Source organism: Fusarium musae, chromosome 1 (assembly GCF_019915245.1).
Source record: "Fusarium musae strain F31 chromosome 1, whole genome shotgun sequence".
NCBI classification, from domain to species: Eukaryota; Fungi; Ascomycota; class Sordariomycetes; order Hypocreales; family Nectriaceae; genus Fusarium; species Fusarium musae.
In genome coordinates this window covers 3,942,589-3,958,868 of record NC_058387.1, presented here as the reverse complement: position 1 = coordinate 3,958,868, position 16,280 = coordinate 3,942,589, and the positions used below count along the sequence as shown (strand labels likewise).

The window sequence follows — 16,280 nt, the reverse complement described above, 5'->3', positions numbered from 1 at the left end:
AAAGTCGAGCAATGCCTCCAGAATAATAGTTTATAACAACCAACTTTGCCTGTATTAGGAGACGTTAGGTGTCCATGCGGGAGCAAGAAATAGTTTGACATTAAAGCAAGATGCTAAGACTAAATAAGTGGCTTAGAGGTATACTAAGATATACTAAACTCACCTTAATTTTCTATCGAAGGTACTTACCGTAGTCGCCCCGAGTTTCTTTGACCTCCTCTGAAGCATCTGTCGTAATAGCGACACAATTGTGCCTGAAAAGACTGTCCAGGTTGGCACACACCGGCGACCGCCCATATAGAGCATAGGGAGAGATGGTAAATCCAACCATTAAACTACTGCAGGTAAATCGTAGTTGAGTTCGTTAAAAGATACCCGATAGCTTGAAATGACAGCACATATCCTAGTACACGTATTCAAAATTCGGGTTTTCCTTGTCCGTCATATCCATGAACGCAGTAGTGCTGGCAGTAAAATCATGGCCCGCTGCTCGTAAAGCTTCACGATGCTGCTCTTTCCGTTTGTTCTCCCATTTGAAGGCATATCTAAAGACGAAAAACAGTGCGAACTCGATGCAATTGGCGACAAGAAGTGATCCGATACCAAGGTGATAGGATGGTGCCTGTTCAGAGCGATAGAAAAAGGGGCTGGCAATGTTACCAACACAGGCACCAAACCAAATCATACCAGAAACAATCATCTTTTTGGACTGGCCTCCAGTATTTGAAGTGATGAGAGACAGACATATGACAAAGGATGCCTGATACGAGCCAGTGAGGTAGCTTCACAAAATTAGATGACAGCAGAATGAGGAAGATCCCATACACTTACAAACAGATCAGACGGCCAACATAAGCATCTGCTGGCGCCAGAAGAAAGCCGAGCGCCCCGGCTATGGTCGGTATCATGAAGATGGCACTGACCAGAGTTCGACTATTAGGGGGCATATACTTGTTGGCCAGAGCACCAAGTCCGATCCAGATGACCACGAGGACGCCCTGAGGGATTCCCAGCAGGGCCGTGTGTAGCGTATCAAACCCAAGACCTTGGATGACTAGCGTGGAGAAGTTCGAAATTCCGCCGTTGGGGACATTAGAAACGAATCCAAGCAAAGTGAATAGCCATGTCTTGTAGTCGAGGTAGGCTTCTTTGATGTGTCCCCAGTTGATTCTTCGTTGTTCGATGCCAGTTTGGTTGCGTCGCATTCGAGCGATCATTATGAGCCTCTCATCGTGGGAGAAACCTCGAATAGTGCGAGGAGAATTGGGCAGTAGCAGAACGAGAGCGATGGCCCAAGCAGAACAAAAAGCGCCCACCACAAGGAACTCATAACGCCATGACTGAAGCGCTCCTTTGATATTACCAATGGCATAGCCTGTCAAGGAGATGTTAGCTCTAACTCGGGAGAAATTAGACTGAGAAACTAACCAATCAAACCTCCGCCAGCAACACCTATACCGTTAAAAGCATACCAAGCGGATATACGACTTGGTTGCTCGTCACGCGTGAAGTACATGGAGGTAATGAGCATGAAAGCCGGGTCTGCGATAGCTTCAAACGCACCGGAAAGGATTCTCAGAGCAAGAAGACCAGCAAAATTCTTGGCAGCGGCCTGTGTCATGAGTAGAGCACCCCACATGAAAATGTTGAAGGCCAGGTAGTAACCAGGAGGGCTGCGTTGCATTAGGAGGTTCGAGGGAATAGCCCAAATCAGCCAACCAAAATAGAAGCTACTCGAGAGCCAAGAGTACTCGTCACCTCTAAGTTTGAGATCATCCTTGAGACCAAAGATGGCAGCATAGGAACTAGGTGGGCGTGGTTGGTTAGATATCTTGGTCCTTCGAGTGCTGTGTAGGTTAAACATACAGTGTTGTTTTGTCAACATAGTAGAAAAAGTAGCAAACACCCAGTACGGGTATTATAAGTCGGTCTAGTTTCCTTCTGACTTTCTTCTCTAAAATCGGGTCGATTGAATCATCGGTAGGATATTGTGCAAGAGCCTCGGCGTATATCCCGGCCCCTTGTGGTTTGTCGACATTGCCAACTTGGACGCTGTCAATCCTGCTGATTCTATCGTCTGGTTGTCCAACCTCTTGGGCCTGAGCCTGAGCCTGTTGGAGCTCACCTTTTGTGGCGTTGGCATCGGCCATTTTGATGCCGGGGAGTGTTTTACTTGCACGAACAGCAGAAGGGGGGGAGGGCGATATCGGCTTTTATAGCCCGAAGACGTCGGCCGGTGAAGATCTGAGACGTTGCTTTTGAGATGGGGCACCCTGTAGGAGTAGATCAATGGAGCGAAACACCTTGAATTCACATGTGAGATCGATTCAAGCACGGTGCCACAACTAGCCCAGGTATAAGGCCAGACTTGATATATGTATGTTTAGTGATATTTGATGGGGCATTAGGCATTGTAATAGTTGTCGATCTTATTCCAGCCCGATGTTCCTGTCAGACAATGTGATTAACTTAGAACATATCGGCGTGGGAATAAGACCAACCGCAGGCCTAAATCCGATTTTTCGGTACTTGATCAGACTCCCGATGCTTTTAGTTTGCCGAATGGTTTCAACGTTTCCAGGTTTGAGTCGGTTCTTTTCTACGATAACGGCTTTTCATTGATGGATTAACGAGATCCAAGATTCTTCCAATGAAATACGAATAACATAAATCCACAATCTGGGGGATTGTCGGTAGATGAGGCGAAACTGTGGAGAAGTTTGGGGTAAGCGCAATATCAGGATGACGAACCATGCAATCCGTGATGTGGCTGGAGATAGCATGGGTTTGGGGGTTTGGGGGGAGGGACAAAAGCTCGGACTACTTGAGTCCTCAGTGATAAAAATACTTAGGGTAGTTGATGAAGAAAATGGCTTGCTATTTGAACACTTAATTCTCGTCACGATCGGAGATCGAAGGTTTATTTTGGCGTTCGTAGCTCTGGGTGACTTTATTATGATAAGATTCAAGCATGAGCATGGTGTTAGATTGTAAACGTGTCATACAATAAACGTTCATTGTCGTTTATGTGTGAAAATTCAATTCAATTGCAGAATATACCAAGATCGCACACTCGCAAATAAACCAGACACTTTTCACGTGAAGCAGTATAGTGAGGCGACCATGGTCGAAACATCTCAATAGAGCAGTGATATCTGTGAGATGAGACTTATTTGTGAAATGTAATAGATTATTCAAGCAATGGCTTTGACAGTATAGTCATCGAAAGACAACTGCAGCATGGAGAGAATTAGATGGGGGAAATAAGAAGAAGTAAAACCAGCAGGGATGGTGTAAAGAAGGGTGCTTTCTGGGTGACTGTAACAGTTTGAGACGAGGGTTTCTAGCATGACATCAGAGAGTACATGCATATAAATGAGTAACCAGTCGCTTCTTAGGGCATTTTGCGCAGATCGCTGAAAATACCCAGCTATCATTGAGTCAACGTCCTTCATCATGTCTATGTCATGACAGCTATTGCAGTGGCCATCCATGAGTTCAGGACCCTTCGAACTGTGCTCCTATGCCGTACGTATCCAGCTGAGTATCCGCGGTGTGAGCTTCTGGTGGCTGACATCGATGCGTCTGGGCTGGAGGTTCAGCAAGAACGTGTGACTGGAATAGGAGAACGAAGACTTGGCGACGAATAAATGCAACGCATGAAGTGATACGAAGATTCAACAGTACTTCTATGTGTCGAAAGGTAAGGTTCGTGGAAGGATCAATTGGCGTCGTTGACCATGCTGAAAAGGGGTCGTCCCTGGATGGTTGTCGGAGATAGGCATGTAACTGAACTGACGACCGTCTCTCTATGGACCAGGTCAAATCGTCCTGCGACCGAACCCAGTAGCGCTCGTCATAGCTGGCGCATCTGAACAAAACTTTTCGTCAGTGGAGGGGCTTGATTCCAACATCATAGCCTGCGGGGAACTAAAAGGTGCGCCGATAGAGAGTATAGAAACAAGAACTTACTCTGATTGTACGATGTCTTCCATCATAAGATGTATTCAGAACTCCGTGCTCCAGTCAAAGAACCGAAGAATTTTGTGTCACAAGGTTTAGGAAACTGGTGTACCGAGTGCTCGTCCGAGAATGTTGTTGAAGATTGTTTGAGTAAAGACGGTGACAAGATGCAGAGAAAGTTCTATCCATTTTATACGACGGCAGAGGGATGACGGAGTTTCCTCTGCATCCCGGCATCATAATCTCCATCTCGTTAATAGGGAGCCGCGGGACGGGGCGAGGCGAGTCCGTTGACACTCGCGTGCACGCATCAGTAAGGGGCATAATATGGTGCTGCTGAAGATAGGGTGAACTGGTTGCACTAGTCTAATAGACTAATGTGCACCTAGGTAGACTGAAACATGGTGTTGTAGTCTTGGATGATCAAGGGAGATTTGAATGTCTCGGAGGTAAAAGCTCGCAGGAGATGAAGATGACGACGGGAGGGATGGGGACAACAAAAAAGATGGGAAGAAGAAAGCAAGTGAGACAAGAGAGAAGACGGCGGAGGGAACAGACAGATAATGACTGAAATTTGAGTTTCAGTACCTAGGTAGGTAGGTACTAATAAGCAAGGCACCTCTGAACCAAAGGAGAAGGAGTACCTCGAGTGAGTGACGCCTTCTTGGCTGATCGGGTCGGTTGGAAGGGGTTCGCCCTCCCAGACTCACCGCTGCGGCGAGGCTGCTTCGAAGGCATCTGCCATTAGACATTCATTGGCCAACAGTCATTATCAAGTCCTGCATGACGACCAAAGCTGATAATAGATGCAAGGTCAAGGCTTCACACACAAGATGATGGTGCTGGACCAAGCTCCGTGCCATGAATCCGCAAGCATGTGTAAAAATAGGGGGGCTGCTTTAGGCAGAACAGGACCATAAACACCCACTAGGAAACAAGTTCACAACCAACAGCATACAGTTGAGCCACCAGCCGACCTCCTGGGGACCTGCAGAAATCTTCAGCGAGCCTTACTAATTAAATCGAGAGTTTCTTGGCCGATAGGTATGAGTTTGCCTTTCAGAAGTTTCAGAATCAGTGATTTCATACAAACTAATCACTCGAGATCGCAAACCTCAAGTTCACGGCATGTGACTTCACAATCATATCATCGACCTTTTGCATACTATTCACATCCCGCACGCGTTCTGATTAACCGGGTCGACGGAAGTCTAATTTGAGACCAAGTCTCAGCTGACCCCATACCTCTCCGTTTTCGACTGAAACACTTGGAGAGGACATCATTTTGGGCCCATAGAAATGTTCAAATGCGGCCACGTCAAATACAAACTTCCGGGAAACTTGGCATGGAGCCATCAAAGCTCTAATAAGCGATGGATGGTCCAAGTTGTCACTCGGATTCGGGGAGGCTAAATGGAAATGCCGGATCCACCAAATCATAGATGTTAGCGTCGTTTACTCACCGGCGGTCGATATTATATTTCCCACAACGCCTCGCAGATATTCTACTATGCAGTAGCGTATCGGTGAGATGCCGCACTGCAAGGTCGGCGTTTACAGGTGTCAAGTTGTGTCAGGTTGGGCCAGGTTTGGGTCGCAAGCAGGTAAAGCCTCACCCATTGTGAGACCCAACCCCTCTAATTATGGCTAGCAGTGAGAATTTACTTGAACTGGACCAACAAAATACTCTCAAGGCTGACTGAATGCTCAGGCTGCTCTTTTTGGAGTTTGTTCTATTCTTAGTGCTGATCTGCCTAAAGTATCGCAGCGATCATTCTCATGACGAGTTTTTCCATACGTCTCAGTCTGTCACAATATCCTTTGTTGGTTAGATTACGTTTCTTGGTGTTAGTATGTGACAAGTGTTTATGTGACATTGTAATTCTCCCTGCCTTGATGGAAATCAAATGGCCTGAGCCTTGCATAACGCCTTGTGTAACCTGAGGTCAGTTCACCAAATTACAAAAAGGGAGGCGGTATCACAGAGCACGGATGAATTCTGTTAACTACCAATAGCAATTGATCTCACCTCGGGGCGTGAGTCTTAACTAATCCATGTTGTTGCCGTTGATTATCATGTAGCTTATAAGCCGGACTTTGTAAAGGACTGAAATTACACAACCAGGTGTGACAGACTCGGACAAGGGAGAAGATTAAAATCCCTTCTCTTTGTCTTCAGTCTAAGACATGAGCCACACCAATAGCTCTGGGGTTTTCAGACGATGAATGTGTGTGTCGTTTTCTCTCTCGGTGAGGATTAGGGGCCGGCTACATAACCCTGGCTTTGGATGGTATACATCATCTTGTTATGCCCTCCCTACCTATCAAGTCTATTCGTATTTGTACCTGACTGAGTTTCGATCCAACTTTTGGTTATCTTGACCTTTTGAAATGCGGTAATACCGATGACTTACAGTAACCGCTTTTCATGTCACTTGAATACTCCCCGGCAGCGAAGTGGATCGTGTAATATCTAACGGTTCAAGCAGTGACTGCGTTAAATATCTTACTGACTCTTCTAACCTCAAAGCAGCCTTTAACTACGATTTTTACATCAATTACGTGGCAGCTTAATGCCAATGGATCAAGTACCTATGGACGTGTACTGGGAGGGTCTCTACATAAGCCCAGGGGGTTACAGAGTGTACTTTCAACCCCCCGGTTCAAAAGCAATCAGTTTGCAATGTATCCAGATTGAACTCTTTGGGTCAGTTTATCATGCCTGCAAACTGGAAGGCCTTGCTTGCGGGTGCTGAAATACGCGAAGGTTTTGGATTAGGTTGCGAAGATAATTATTATCTAGGGAGTCAACGAGTTAACTAAATCCATCCCGGATTAACCCAACATGTTCTGAGTCTTGCTAAATATTCTTATCATTCAACATCAAATGCTGAAGTTTTTGCCATTCCCTGGGCGCATTTTCAACTCCCTGGACTGTTAGCCAGAGATTGCAGGCCCGTGATCGACCAATTGAGCCTTATGTGATTCGTCCTACAGGGGTTCGGGTCTGGTTTTGTTGTCGTCTGCTGCAGACTGACTCGTGCGTAGCCTGATTCCATTCCCTTTGATATATGGATTGCAGGAAGGAGTGCTCTGTCTTGTATATAACAAACGCTACCTTGCTTAAATTTATTAGTGTCTTTATCTCGGGAACACATTCTATTTTAGACCTCATCAACCGAAACGCGTCTATTTTACATCGTCAGGGCGCCCACTTTTACCCGCGATTCGTCACAAAGCAAAGCAATGACATTACAGGCCTGTCCCCAGGCTCAGACCCCCGTTCTTAGCGCCAGTTCTACGCTTTGCTACGGGTTACTTCCTGTACTCAATGGCCCCGGTATCGGTTGGAAAATACCCACGGTATCTTTACAGCTCCTCGACCTCCGAAAGCCGGGAGGGGAGGTCCCCTCGTCACCTACCAAAATGCGGGGCAGAACGTTTACATTTTCGGTGACTGAGTAAGAGCTCCTGAGGTGGAAATTCTTTTGCTTCCAACGAGAATCACTCTACTACTACAACACCACAGATCAATTCATCGTCAACAATGCCTCAATCCGCCCTCCTCCTCGGTTCCGGCTTCGTTGCCACCCCTGCCGTCGAAGTCCTCGCCAAGGCTGGCGTCCACGTTACTGTTGCTTGCCGTACTCTCGCCTCGGCCAAGAACCTTGCTGGAACTTTCGACAACACAAACGCCATTAGCCTCGACGTCAACGATTCCGCTGCTCTCGAGGAGGCTGTCGCTAAGCACGACATCACCATCTCTCTAATTCCCTACACATATCACGTTGCCGTCATCAAGGCCGCCATCAAGGCTAAGAAGAATGTCGTCACTACCTCTTACGTCTCTCCTGCTATGGAGGAGCTCCACGAGGAGGCAAAGGCTGCCGGAATCACAGTCCTGAACGAGATCGGTGTAAGTACTGGTATCCTGTCTTCCAATTATAGCTTGCTGACTATCTCAGGTTGATCCTGGGTATGCTTCTCGACCATCTACGATTCTAAACGTTCGCTAACACATATGAGTGTCGACCACCTTTACGCTGTCGACTTCATCGACCGCATCCAGCAGGAGGGCGGCAAGATCAAGTCCTTCAAGAGCTTCTGCGGCGGTCTCCCCGCCCCTGAGAGTATGTTTCCCAAATCAATGGTCAATGATCACAGCTAACCAGCTTTCAGACTCCAACAACCCCCTAGGTACCCCAGACCCCGATCATGACTCACGCCGCCGTCACTAACTACGATTAGGCTACAAGTTCAGCTGGAGCAGCCGAGGTGTCCTTTTGGCCCTCAAGAACAACGCCAAGTACTACGAGGACAACAAGCTGGTTGACATCACCGGTGTCGACCTCATGGGCACTGCTAAGCCTTACCACACCGGCTACTTGGGTTACAACTTCGTTGCCTATGGAAACCGTGACAGCACTGGTTACCGTCAGCGGTAGGTCGGAGAGAACTGGGTTAAAGGGCAGTGACTGACCTCAACAGCTACCGCATTCCTGATGCCGAGACCGTCGTCCGGGGAACCATTCGCTACAATGGTTTCCCCCAGTTCGTCAAGGCTCTTGTCGACATTGGCTTCCTCAGCGTTGATGAGCAAGACTTCTTCAAGCAGGCTATTCCTTGGAAGGAGGCCCTCCAAAAGTTCATTGGTGCTAGCTCATCAAGCGAGGAGGACCTGATCAAGGCTGTTCTCTCAAAGACCTCTATCAGCGACGAGTCTGTCAAGAGCCAAGTGCTGGCTGGACTCAAGTGGAGTGAGTCCAAAGTGCTAGCGGTCGTTTTTGAGCGTATGCTGATACAACATTACAGTTGGTGTCTTCTCTGATGCCAAGACCACCCCTCGCGGAACAGCCCTCGACACCCTGTGCGCCACTCTTGAGCAGAAGATGGCCTATGAGGAGGGCGAGCGCGATCTTGTGGTGAGTGCCAACAGGGAGCTTGACTTAAACTTGAAGTTCCACCCTAACTTGCTTCCAGTTCCTCCAACACACTTTCGAGGTTGTCAACAAGGACGGCAGCCAGAACACCTGGACCTCCACCCTTATCGAGTACGGTGCCCCCGAGGGATCCGGTGGCTACTCCGCCATGTCCAAGCTTGTCGGTGTTCCTTGTGGTGTTGGTATGTTCCCCCTACAAGATTGAGCGCTCGAGTTTATACATGCTGACCAATTCTGTAGCAACCAAGATGGTTCTTGACGGTACTATCACAGACAAGGGTGTTGTCGCCCCTGTATACCCCAGCCTTGCCAGGACATTGATGAAGCAGCTCAAGGCAGACCATGGGTGAGTTACACAATTACGTTCATTGCAGGCATCTTACTAACTGGGCGTAGTATCGAGTGCAAGGAGAAGATCATTGCTTAAGTGAACTTTCCGGCATGTGAGAAAATGTACAATCCTGTGAGTCGGCCACAGAACGCATATTGTACCATGACACCAAAATAGAAGTAAAATGAAAAAAGAGATTTCCGATGGCCCCCAAATCGGCATATTGCTCTCGATGTCTTGCTGATGTGATCTTATATTAAGCCAAATCTGTATCTAACCCCTATTACCCCTTTTCTATAAGAAGTGTATTACAAGAACAGAAAGCCAACTCTAACTCCCCTAGAATGTTAACTACATCCATCTCCAAGCCTATAAAAGAGTGAAGGCAAAGGAAATCACAACGAGAGCCAGGATAAAGCTTTCGCCCTGAGCCTTGACGGCCGAGTTGACGATGACAGGAGGTTGGTCTCCGTGATGCCCGTCGCCGCCACTGGATCCGCTCGATCCACCGCCGTTACCTCCATCCCCACCGTCACCTCCGTCACCACCGTTTCCACCACTGCTTCCAGAGCCCCCGCTGCCGCCGTTACCACCATTGCTTCCGTTTCCAGCAGTGCCTCCGTTCCCTCCGGTACCTCCGGTACCTCCGCTCCCTCCGTTGCCGCCGCTACCTCCGCTGCTTCCACTTCCTCCATTTCCACCGGGTACTGGAACTGGAACAGGCTTGGGACCTTGATTGCAGCCTCCAGGAGGACAAGTCGGAGCAGTCCAGTTACCAGTACCATTGTAAGAACATCCACGGCACGGCTGAACGATAGGCTTGAGTTGACATCTGCCATCGGGGCACTTGTTGCGATAAGGGCAGTTGGCAACATTGGGTGGGCATTCGTGCCAGACATCACCTGGCTTAGGGTTTGGGCTGGGGTTGGGAATGGGCATGCCAGTTTGGATGGGCTGGGTAGGTGCAGGAGTAGGAGTAGCACCTGGGAAGGCCCCATATACGATCTGAGCATTGTTTCTCTTGTACAGGTCGTAGATGGGCCATTCCTGGATCGTGGCTCCTCCACAGGTTCCCTTGGACCTGTCGACTGGGTCACACCATTGATTGCAGAGGGCGTTATCAACCTTTACAACGCGGTAGGAGATGGGCCCTGGCGAGAGGTCAAGGCGGTCGCAGACACAGCTGTTTCCACGGAAGCCGATAATGTTGCCGTTTGATGAACATGATGAAGTACACCCAGCTTGACCCAGATCGAACTGACGAGGAAAGGTGCCGGGCCTAATAGCAACGCATCCAAGATGTTGGAACGCCCCGTCTTTCGTCAAAGCAGGATCAGCAGTTGATTGTGCGAAAACGCCAGCAGCAAAGATGCAAGCAAAGAAGAGTGGTCGAATCATGTTGCAACAAATAAAAGTAAAGAATGACTAGGAACACACAAGGAGTGAGTGAGTGACTGGTTGAGTAAGACGATTCGAAGTCAGAAAGGGATGGAAGAGAGAGATATTTATCCTTGATCCAGGCCCAGGCCCTTGGACTTGCTGTGCTCATGAAGCTCTCGGCTATTCGTGAACAGAAGATCAGAGTTGAAGATCTGAGACAAGCCTCCGAAACCATCCATCTCGGGCAATTTTTGCAGCTCTCAACGCGCCGTTTTAGGCTCCCGATGATGTGGCATGCCGCTTTCAGGCTTGTCTTGGGTTTGAGACATCCAGAACGAGAGCTTAGCGGAACAGAAAATGTCTTGGCTGATCGGGATAGTTAAACTATGTCAGGAATGGCTATGTTTCACCTCGAGGGAATCAACATGCTTGTTTTTGATGTCTGAATTAGGCAACGACGGGAGTTAGCAGCAACTCTGAGATGGCCCTGTTCCTACCAGAAGATACCCTATAATGATTTACTGGCAGAACAAAGGCTTCCCTTGATCAAGCCGCTGGGATAGAACAGTATCCAGTACGAGATCTTGATGAATATCTATTATATCATGGGCTTGAATATACTAAAATCGAGCCTTCGGCCCATTTAATCATAACTACTGCGCCTTCTGAATAGTCTTCGTGAATATGGTCCATGATACTCAGGCAGATGGCATCGCAACTCTACGTCGGATGTAGTAAGAAACCCCTCAAGTCAGACCGCCAACTGCTTCCAGATATTCTCTCATACTTGTCTGAGCGACGGAGTAGAAGTTCTAGATCTCTTCACGGCTTACAAGCACCACATTTTAATAATTTTTGGATTCACAGCTCATCATGGACCTCTATCGCATTATGTGGTCCACCATCAACTACATAGCACCATAAATTCAGTCAGGGTCGCCTGGGCAGACATAACTTATATACTCCTGCAAATGGCAAGGTTTTCCTCCTTATATCGAAGCCAAGTCAGGCGAGATCAATCTCCGTCCTCAATCTCACATTAGCTATGCACAAGACTGGCATGATCTCTCCACAACACGAGTCACATTTACGAACAGTAAACAATGTCAAGATCGCTTGGATAGAATTGATCAGGAGCTATTTTAAGAACAAGTAAAATCAACCTCCACCGCCACTCCCCACCAAACCGGTCGCCCCTTTTAGTTTTAATCTGATCCTGTGCTTCCTCAAAGCTGCATCCGCTAGCTTATACACCAGAAATTAAGATCGCTCGCATTGTCCATGCCCTTCCCGCCGCCCTAGCGATCAACTCTCCATTTTCATCACCCCATCACATCTTCCATTCCATCACCATCCACGTTCTTGTCCATGGTATCTCCCATCACAGATCAGATGTACCACATGGTGCCACGGAAAAAGTCTCTCTGCCGCTGCTCACCCTCCTGGGGTGTCTGGCTAGTTGTACCACCAAGGCGGATCAAAGGGGGTGCCTCAACGTTCCTGTTAGGAAGGCCGGTGGAGGTGCCATGTGCCTGCTTCTCCGCAGCGATCTCGTGGCCCTTGGGACCGATTCGGAAGCCATCACTAGAGTTGACGTTCTCATGGGCGCGAGCTCGGTTACTAGCGAGATGCGCATAGTAGACAGCCGGATGAAGTGACACAGGGGTGGTCGAGCGTGCGTACGAGTAGCACTGCTGGTAAATCATCTTCTGTAGATCATTCACTGGCATGTTCATCTCATCCAAGATGATGTGGTAGTGAACCGGTCGAGCAGTTCCCTGGATAGCGACGTGTGAGTTGAGATAAAAGTCAAACATGAAAGGATGCGTGACTTCTCGTTCAACCAAAGTACCGGGCAAAGGGTTGCCATTCTTATCACCTCTCTGAGGGAAGAAACGAATGTGGTGACGCTTGGTAGCCACAATCACAGTGAACTTCGGCATCTGTCCAGGAGGAAGGACCGTGCTAAGGTATTTCTTGATCTCTTCGACTTCCTGGTCCAACACGTACGCAAACTGCCCCTCTCCTACACCGTCTCGGAAATAGATCAGGTGTTTAGGAACCAGACTTGGGTGGTTGACTCTCCAACGAGGGATGAGCTCTCCGAACATGAATCGAATGTTCGAGGGGGTCAGCATCTCGACACGGTACCCGTTGGTCTCAGCAACTGCGGCGTAACGAGTGGCATCCTTGTCTACAGACATAGTCATCGAGGCAGTGGATGGGGTTACGCCTCCAGGAGCGGCGTGGGATACATCAACACCCACAATCATGGTAGGGCGGCTGTCGGGGAAGAATGTAGTGGACTTCCACAAAGGAGGAGTGCAGGAAGTGGCACCACCCAGCTTGGCGTTGACTTTCATGCAAACATTCGAATGGTATTGCCCATTGTTCTTCTGCACGTGGTTGCCGAGGACGACCTGGGTAAGAATACCAAATCTGCAATCCGCAGACTTCTTGAGGCGCTCATAAGTTCCGCTATTTTTCTTGGAGACGATAACAAACAAGAGCTGGGTGTAGCCCCGTTGCTTCGTGATCTCTTCATGAGCGTGAGCAATGGCACCCGCAGCATCATAGCGGAGGTTACCAGGTGTAGGCAATAGGATAGGTTCGGCAAGCACTTTGCCTCCGTGGCCGATGTAGGTGCTCTTGAAGGTACTGGCGAAAGCCTGCATCACGGGCTTCTGAACGGGTGTCTCCAAGGCGATGAAGCCCCAGCTCTGGAGAGGCGCGAAATTCTGCTTCCAGAACTTCTTGCCTCGCAAATCCCAGCGACCGGCAAACCTGGGTTCGGCTGAACCTTGTCCAAACTTGACGACTGGGGCATTCAGAATGCGTGCCTCAGTCTTTGCAAACTGCGAGTCGATGTTGACGCCATACTCTTTCAGGAATGGATCTTGGCCGATCTGCAGCGCAACAGCTCCGGCCTGGATGTCTCGCTTGCGAATACCTGGGCGGGTGACAGCAATCTTGATCATGGCGGCTGTCTGGTCGGGGTTAAGCTTGAAAGGGTATCGCTGCATATCCTCAACGAAGGCAAGTTCCATAGGAATCAGGCCGGCTTTTCCAGCATCAATGAGTGGAAGATGAGACAGCCTCAGGGTCACGTTGTACTCCTTCTTGTAGTACTCATACACCGAGATATCTTTCCCGTCCTTCTCAAAAGTCATGGTCCTGGCCGTTGCGCCCGCTTCGCCGAACTTCTCATCGAAAGTAAAGTCTTGGATGGTGTACAGTTTGTCCTCGTTTTTTCGACCCTTGTGCTTGACCTTGAACTTGAGTCGACGCATCTTTCGGAGCTGCTTGAAAGCATCTGAGGAGGCCCAGCGTCCAGTTTTGCGGTCCTGGACGGGCTTGAGCAACTCATTGAGAGTGCCAGGTGTCTGCCCTCCATACTTGTGATCCAGAGTGGCGAGGAAGTTGCAAGCCATCTTATCCATTGGCTGGTTGCCAATCCAGAAACAAGTGTTGGCAACATCAATGTTGTAGCCAAGGCCAACACCTCTCTGCTTGATATTGTCACTCATGCGGATCGAAGCATATGTGCCCTTGTGAACCTCGACAATAGCTCCGTCGTGGAGAGGGCTTCCAGGCTGACCAGTCTTGTAGAAGTTTCGCTTGATGGCCAGGAGGTTCTTGGAAGGCCACTGTCGCACAAGATGATCCATGAAGTTTAGCGCCTCTTGAACGCTGTTGTTGAAAGAGATCTTGTGTTCAAGGTAACCTTGGAGAGCAGAGACTTGGATTTCGGTAGTTTTTCGAATGGTGACAAGAAACTTGCCGCCTTCTCGCGCTCTCCCGCCAGCAGGTCGTCTGCCCTCGTCAAGGTCGACAGTGAAACGAGCCTCACCACGTTCCACAAGAGCAGGACTCCATGCTAGCTTCTTCCCATCGAAGAGCCACATGTCGAACTTGTAAGCTTTCAGGGCATTGCGAGTAGTTTCATGTGCCCAAATCTTCTTCATGACAGGGCCGATCTTGTCCGGGTTGGGAGAGATGAAAACCTGCAGTGTTTGTTAGAATGAATTGAATGTGAACTCATATGAAAGTTACTTACGTCGTACTGAAAGATCTTTTTGTTGTAATCGAACTTGGTCATCCTGTACTGGTTGACCTCGATCTGCTCGGGTTTCCCCTCGGTGTTGAAGCGCCCATTTCGCAGCGTGAACAAGTCCTTCTTGGTCTCAGACACGTAAGCGTCAGGGGGCAACTCCATTCGGGTATTGCCTTGATTGTCCTGGCCCTGGGGTTTGGCAGGATCAAAGCCAAGGGGTTTCTGGTAGCCGACAGGAGCACCGCCAGCAGCAGAGCCAGACGCAGAACGTGCGGGAGACTGAGAAGGGCGGCGTCCCGAGCCCGAGGGACCTCCAGGCCCAGCCGGGGAAGGCGAGCGACCTCTGTCAGACATGGTGACTGATGTGTCTGGAAGGGTCAGTGACTGAAAGGTAAAGATGATTGGTGAAGAAAGATTGGACTGGGTAAAAGTAGAATATGTTCGAAGTGTGTTGTAGGTGGGGTGGGTTGAGGGAAGTGTTGAAGGAAAGAAAAGAATTTGAAGAGGAGAAAGAGAGGGTATTTATAGCCGTGAGGGAAGGCGTGCTTGAACTGAATTGGCATAAAAGGAAGAAGGAAGAGACTCACCGGCCGCGGTCGCGGAAGCAAGCGATTTGCTCTCAGGTTTGTGCAAGCGCACGAGGTTTGGAATCTGATAGATGTGAGAATTTGTTGTGAGGGAAAAGGAGCTTTATTTAAGCCAAGCGAGAGAAGTTTGGTGCTTCTGTAAGGCTTGATTGATAGAAGCTAGAGTTGTTGATGTGCTTGCCCAAGAAGAGGAAGCGCAAGGAGGAAGCGGTGGTGATGATGATGAAGGAAGAAGGAAGGAGAGAGGAAGAGGGAAAGAGGAGGGGATTATATAGCTAGGAGAGAGGGAAGCTGGAGAGGCAGTGACTCACTGTGTGATGCACCCAAGCTGAAGCTTAGGATGAGTTTAGGATGGAGTGCTGGTGCTGAGGAGATGAGGAGGTGAGGAGGTGCACGGAGAGAAGATATCAACAAAACGCCCCGAGAATCAGGCAGCAATTACACTGATAAATCAAGGGCAGACACTGTCACAACACTGGCAGATTATGGATCCAGTGATGCATTGAGGAACTGAGGAAGCAATGGGGGCACTGGCAATGAGGTGACAGGAATCAGCTACGAGTATCATCACACACAAGGGTATGTCGACGATATATCGATGCCCAATGTTATCTAGCAATAAAACTGGCCGTTTCTGACTTCATGCAAGCTTGCTAAGAGTTTGTAAAAACGTTTTCGTCGTTGAACAAAGTTGAGTGTCAGTTGAGTCTCTGATGGTCCCACGATTTGGTCAAAGCCACAACCCAACTGGTTGAGGTCGGACAGAACAGTGCATTCGTTGCTAAATAGTAAACCATTGTGGCAGTAGTTTTCATAAACATGCGGGCCGCGGAAAATAAAAGTAGAGACACCGGATTTGGTATATGGGTAAACGCAGCTTCATGTAGCAATCCGTTGTGGCATCAATTCTCAATTTGCAGCCGTAGCACGGCTAAAAACTCGACAAACGATACAATGATCACAAGGCTCAAGCAAAGCACAAAACACGTATACATTCCAGGACTCGAGTCAATTATAAAAAGTTA

The 16,280-nt window shown here is 48.8% G+C and overlaps 4 protein-coding genes across 4 annotated transcripts; 1 reads left to right on the top strand and 3 right to left on the bottom strand.

Annotated features, from left to right (window-relative positions):
* Positions 1–403: 403 nt before the first annotated feature.
* On the bottom strand, positions 404–2,150 carry J7337_001194 (uncharacterized protein; the record flags this gene model as incomplete). Its single annotated transcript, XM_044818937.1, has 4 exons — positions 404–782; positions 832–1,375; positions 1,429–1,805; positions 1,867–2,150. 4 exons carry the CDS (start codon positions 2,148–2,150, stop codon positions 404–406), a joined length of 1,584 nt encoding a protein of 527 aa, XP_044686639.1.
* A 5,360-nt stretch (positions 2,151–7,510) lies between these two features.
* Positions 7,511–9,330, top strand: LYS3 (Saccharopine dehydrogenase [NADP(+), L-glutamate-forming]; the record flags this gene model as incomplete). The annotated part of the gene is made up of 9 exons (XM_044818936.1): positions 7,511–7,879; positions 7,929–7,939; positions 7,990–8,093; positions 8,212–8,404; positions 8,452–8,753; positions 8,776–8,885; positions 8,944–9,085; positions 9,144–9,249; positions 9,300–9,330. The coding sequence occupies 9 exons, from the start codon at positions 7,511–7,513 to the stop codon at positions 9,328–9,330; spliced, it is 1,368 nt and encodes a 455-aa protein (XP_044686638.1).
* A 273-nt stretch (positions 9,331–9,603) lies between these two features.
* J7337_001192 (uncharacterized protein) lies at positions 9,604–10,632 on the bottom strand (the record flags this gene model as incomplete). The annotated part of the gene is given in 2 exon segments (XM_044818935.1): positions 9,604–10,315; positions 10,334–10,632. 2 exon segments carry the CDS (start codon positions 10,630–10,632, stop codon positions 9,604–9,606), a joined length of 1,011 nt encoding a protein of 336 aa, XP_044686637.1.
* Positions 10,633–12,002: 1,370 nt separating this feature from the next.
* J7337_001191 (uncharacterized protein) lies at positions 12,003–15,022 on the bottom strand (the record flags this gene model as incomplete). The annotated part of the gene is made up of 2 exons (XM_044818934.1): positions 12,003–14,618; positions 14,672–15,022. 2 exons carry the CDS (start codon positions 15,020–15,022, stop codon positions 12,003–12,005), a joined length of 2,967 nt encoding a protein of 988 aa, XP_044686636.1.
* Between the last annotated feature and the right edge of the window lie 1,258 nt (positions 15,023–16,280).